The sequence below is a fragment of the Sinocyclocheilus rhinocerous genome, unplaced genomic scaffold, assembly GCF_001515625.1.
Source record: "Sinocyclocheilus rhinocerous isolate Xijiao unplaced genomic scaffold, SAMN03320098_v1.1 scaffold1246, whole genome shotgun sequence".
NCBI classification, from domain to species: domain Eukaryota; kingdom Metazoa; phylum Chordata; class Actinopteri; order Cypriniformes; family Cyprinidae; genus Sinocyclocheilus; species Sinocyclocheilus rhinocerous.
Window position 1 is genome coordinate 405,619 of NW_015630543.1, and position 6,000 is coordinate 411,618.

The following is a 6,000-nucleotide window of genomic DNA, read 5'->3' on the forward strand; positions in this document are numbered from 1 at the left end:
CAAAATAAGGAATTTATCTAGATGTGAACTGTTACCTTGCTGAAAAACCCAGCTGGTCACCAGCATAAGGTATGATTTGCACAGTGGTACCAGCTTCGGTCGCTGGTTGCTGGTCACCATCACGGGACACTGGTGTGCTGGTGAACCAGCATATGTTGTCATTTGGATGCTGGTAGGATCCCAGTAAGACAAACAGTACTCAACAAACAGTACGTGTGCAAAAGTTGTTGAAGTATGTTGTCACTATTATGGTGATTAGTGTTCACCCTAGATGGGCACTTTGCCCTTGACAATGGTTAAATTATTTCACTTTCACCCATAGTTACTATTGCAATAAGTTATGCCCCTCACTGCAATTAAATACTTTTTTACTATGTCCTTTTATGTTTATTCTTTTTACCAACAACTTTCTTGTTGTCAGCAGCTGTCAACTGGATTTTGACACATGAAAGTACCCAGATGTACTTTCAATTTAGAACTTGATGCAACGCAAGTACAAAATTGTAGTTACATGCTACTAATGTTTATTATTTTGTCTCTTCAATAGACTGTCATTAACATTTTACAAGTTTGACATTTTTCAGTTAAAGTCAATTCATTTATGATTCAGTGATGTCATCATCCAGTTCAGCTCTCTTCCAATAGTGTCTGTGCAATCAGTCAAGCGTCCCCAATAAACATATAATATAATAAGCATAATTCTATTACTACTGTCTTACACACCCTTAAAGGTACCAACTGAGCATCACTGAATAAACAAGCACACTGTTATACTATACTTTTAATGCATACAGCGTGTGTTAAGCTGGTTGTGATGCTTAAACAGATCAATAATTTGAAAGTGCCACAAAGCCACAGTATTAAACTTCCTGGGTAAGTCAATTTACCAAACTCACAACAATACACTTTAATATGAGAATGACACACATCACCTTTAAATTAGCCTCGTAATCATATGCAACCAATGTGGCTTAAGCCTCTCAGATTGCAAAATGACTCTTTGAACTAAATACTTTGGGTTAATTTATCCAAATTGCTCAATGCACGTGAGAAACGTAATCCTGCATTTCAATGCAACTACTCTTTGATGGAAACAGGTCAATCAGCGAGTTAATGAGTTTGTAGGAGGAAGTGGGCGGGTGGAGGCGTGTGATATGGCGTCTTTGAGGGAAAGAGAGGGCTGATTTGTTAATTACTGTATGATTTTAATTAAAACCCATCTGTCTGAGGAGGAGAGGCTGGTAATGGATGAGGCAGGCAGCGTTAGCTCCAACCATCCACACACACACAGATGGTGTATGAATGGCACTGAGCGATGACAACACATTCCCCCTCTCACACTAGCACCACACTAGCACTCTAGCGTCTCCAGCTCCACCTGAGGCAATCACCCGTCTGGTGACGATGGGGTCAATGTCTCGGGGGTCATTGAGGGCGAGGGTCATGAGGTCAGCATTTAGGGTGCGGATCCTTTGGAACCACAGGTGGATATAGCGTGCCGAGGTGAAGTTGAGTAATGTGGGCGATGGATCATCCGCACTGGGACGGCCGTTTATTAGTGAGGTGTGAATCTGAAAGAAAATGAGAAGTGATGAACTGCAACACATGACTGTCTTTATGAGTGAGTCATTGAATCATTTACTCAATCATGCTTAATCCTGTTTATTGTGGGGTGGGGGGGGGCAACAACACTTTTTCTTGTGCGGTTCTGCTAAAGTACTGGTACATACATATTTCAAAATGTAGTGCATTATCTGAAAATTTGAACATAATCTTGCTAACCAAAAATAATACAATTAACCCTCTGGTTTTCCTCACACTTGTGACACTCTAAGGGCCGAAAATATAAGGAGGACAATAAGCAGAACATTTTTTAATTAAATGAATGTACTATATTTTGTTTCAATAATATTTATTCTTTAATATTTTTATTTTGATGGTATTAAATGGCAATAGACAATATTCACCTTAAAATTATGTTGCATTTTTGTCTATATAAACTAAAACAGTTATACAATAATACAGTTAAGTAAAAAATATAACAAATGTATTTAAAATGCATTGCATGGAAGGCAGATCTGGTGGTAGACATATACTGTATATAAAATCATATGTAATACTATGGTTTAACCACTAAATGCCTGTATACAGGGCTATGTATTGCATAGTTGCTTATAAATATATTTTCAGACGTAATTACTTACTTTTATTATGTTTTGCATTTGGATATATATATAAAGACATTATATATACAACAAATGTATTTAAAATGCATTGCATGGAAGGCAGATCTGGTGGTAGAAATATATATAAAAGCATATGTAATACTATGGTTTAACCACTAGATGCCTGTATACAGGGCTATGTATTGCCTAGTTGCTTATAAAAATATTTTCAGACATAATTACTTACTTTTATTATGTTTTGCATTTGAATATATATAAAGACATTACCAAATACTACCGTATTGTCCCGAATATAAGACGATGTTTTTTTCTTGGAAATACATCTGAAAAAACGAGGTCGTCTTATATTCAGGGTCTAGACTTTGACATGTAAATAATACACCCACAACAATAGGTGGCGCCAAAACCGCATAAAACGAGTGTGCCATGAAATACGTAATGTAATGCGTGTTGTAAAGAGCGCAAGTAAAAACAAAAGAAGCAGAAAACCTTAAAGCTGCATGAGTCGTGACTGTCGCGTTAGCCTGATGGGACCAAACTGCCTTATATTCGGGCCAATACGGTACTTTGCTCATTTGTAGGTACAATGCTTTGTATTTTTGAATTTTTTGTATTTCCCATTAATTTTCTATTTTGGGTATTTTTGAGAGTGAAGATCACAAATGTTAAATTTTTTCTAATCATGTCCATGATTTTTTCCCCCCATGTGTGCATATAGCAAGTGCCAAAAAGTCACTAAGTTTTGTATCATTCTGATAAAATAAAAATGATTAAAAATTTAAATTCAGTCTAAAATGATCAAATAACACCAGAGGGTAAATTGTATATAAACAAATAAGAAACATTCAATCACAGTTTTAATACAAGTGCAGCTTAAGGAAGTGATGCATGCGTGTGTGTGCAGTACTGGGCTGTTTTTCTTGGGTTAATGATGTGTGCTAATTAGTGCTGTGTGAGTTTATGCTGTCTGTTTTTAAAGGAGATAGAGCGACATTTGAGTCCAGGCTTGATCTCCCCACCCACCTCCCTCATTAGTATGGCACACACACACACACACACACACACACACACAATGCTCTTCAATATAATCCTATGATCTGACAGCTGTAAATTTGACTTTCAGCAAACACACACACATTAAACCTGCTGCTGTAAGAGAACTTCCATCTCATTTATCATCCCTGTGTGGGTGTTCATGTCAGCCTGCTATTAGCTGTCAGACGCACTGTGTGGGGAAGTTAGCAGCTGTATTAATGCAAACATGCATAATTCCACATGCTTGGTTTGTATGTAAATGTGACCTGATATCTGTGTAAATGAGAGAGTGTGTGTGTTATTGAGTGGGCTGTGAATGAGAGGGACACTGGAGTTTGTGTACCATTTGTGTGTGTGATTGTGAATATATTTTTCTCTTGTCTGTTTTCTCTAATTAAGAATCACAGTTAACAAGGTAACTTAAGATGCAGTCGAGCGAGACTCTGTGAGGTTTTCCGTTCCTCAACCCTCTGTGCCACATATTCAAATGCATTTAAAGGGACAGTTCACCCAAAAATGGCAATTCTGACATAATTTACTAATCCTCATGTTGTTCCAAACTCATATGTGTACAGTGTAGCAAAATAATTTCAATACATTTCCGAACATTCTAGAATCTAAATGATGATACCTTGTTTAAAATTTTTAATGAATTGATAAAACAGACTTCATTCATGTCATAATCATCTAAAAATGGCATTGAAACCTTTTCATTGAACTACTTAATTTTGTTGCCCTGTGAGTGAAGGTGTTTCTCACCTCTCTGTTCTCCAGAGGATGGATTTTAGAGTAGAAGGAAGTACAGATGACTTCCTCATCATGCATGTAGGACGGCGGGCCTGTTCTGGGGACGATGTTGAAGCGTGTGATGCACTCTGTGTCTGTAATCGCGTAATACTGCCACGGCATGAATGTTTCACCGTCCAGAGAACGTTCTAGAATCCAGTTTCCGGGCCGAGGGGAGTTTGCAGCTTTCAGGATCACATAAGCGATCTGGAAGACCTGTGTGAGAGGAGAACATGGAACAGTACATTAATATTCTTGCAAAAATATACTTCAATTTATATACTGTACACACTTTACCCCAGGCAGAATCTGTAACATTTTTAAAAAGAGAGATCTTTCAAAAGTTCAAAAATTTGAAGTCAGCAAGATTTTAGAATTTTTGAATGAATCATTTTTTAATCCAGATTTTTTTTTTTTATTCAGCAAGGACACATTAAATTAATTAAAAGTGATAGTAAAGACATTTGTAATGTCACAAAAGATTTCTATTTCAAATAGATGCTGTTCTTTTAAACTTCCTATTCATCAAACAATCCTGAAAATTAAAATGGATCACAGTTTCCTCAAAAATATGAAGCAGCACAACCATTTTCAACATTGATAATAATCAGAAATGTTTCTTGAGCAGAAAATCAGCATATTAGAATGATTTCTGAAGATCATGTGACACTGAAGACTGGCGTAATGATGCTGAAAATACAGCTTTGATCACAGAAATAAATTACAGTTTACAGTATATTCACAGAGAAAGCAGTTATTTTAAGTTGAAATAATAATTTATAGTAATTCAATTTTTATTGTGTTTTAAACAAATAAATGCAGCTTTGGTGAGCAAAATCAATCAATCAATAAAATAAACTTCATTCAGAAACATCAAAAAATCATACAAAAAAAAAAACATGCTCAATGAACACAAAACATTAACTGAACTTACACAATTAATCCTGAATAATATTAAATGCCACTGCATTTATATAACTTCAGTTGTTATTAATTAATTAATTGTTTTTATTTATTTATTTTACAAAATCTACAAGTTGAAGAATTGTACTTTATTAATTTGATTAAACATAATATTTTAATGAAAATGCTTTGTATTCTTAAAATATTATGTGGCAACTATTTTATAAAAGCAATATGGCTGTGCTTTAGTTTCTCCAAAGGACATCCTTTAGTGGTGATTATGTACAATATAACACTGTAACACCCCTGTGGACTGTTTGTTGTGGTTTCTTCCCCTTTTGTTTGAGCTTATTGTGAACTGTTTTTCTGCAGGCTGATTTTCAGACCAGCTGCTTTGTTTTAGCTGGTGTTTCAAACACGAAACACCAAACCCTGTGATAACGCTCGCAGTAGACTCTCATAATAGATGAGCTTCTTGCAGGAGAACAAAAATGAAAGAGAAGATCTGAGAAAGAAAAGAAAAACTTGATTCCCATGATTCCCCACTCTTTTATTCAGCAGCAAAAGACCTGAGGCACACATGTACACACACAGGCTGTGTGAGTGTGTATATCACGGTTTAACACATTAAACACCATCCCTGACAGGTTCTCTGTGGCCTTCAGAAAGCTCCGGGGCACAGTGACATTCCAGCTTACCTGAAGAGCTGACCTGAATAAAAAGAAAACATTAGAAACGGGGGAAAACGAAGCTAGGCTGAAGTCTTTATTCATTTCGTTACGTTTTTAGGTAACACCGCACCATGAGAAACACACGCACACACACAGAAAACAACAATAGAGTTAGCATCACACGCTCTTTCATCTGCGGCAGATAACAGGCTCACGTTACCGTCTCTCACAGCACAGCCACACACGTCTCATGAGCCGCTCTGGACGTCCATTCACACAGCACAATGATGTTTTGTGTGCTGTGTTCAGAGGTCCGAAAGAAAGACGTGAGGCCGGACCACACACACACCACAGGCACACACACACACAGGCACACACACACACACACAGGCACACACCTGTGAGTGTGGTGAGTGTGT

The 6,000-nt window shown here is 36.8% G+C and overlaps 1 protein-coding gene across 1 annotated transcript in view; it reads right to left on the reverse strand.

Annotated features, from left to right (window-relative positions):
- LOC107740527 (laminin subunit alpha-2-like) overlaps window positions 1–6,000 on the reverse strand; it is a 230,930-nt gene that overhangs the window by 163,733 nt on the left and 61,197 nt on the right. Inside the window, 2 exon segments of the mRNA XM_016552978.1 lie at window positions 1,392–1,571; window positions 3,981–4,223. Coding sequence (XP_016408464.1) covers window positions 1,392–1,571; window positions 3,981–4,223 — 423 coding nt within the window.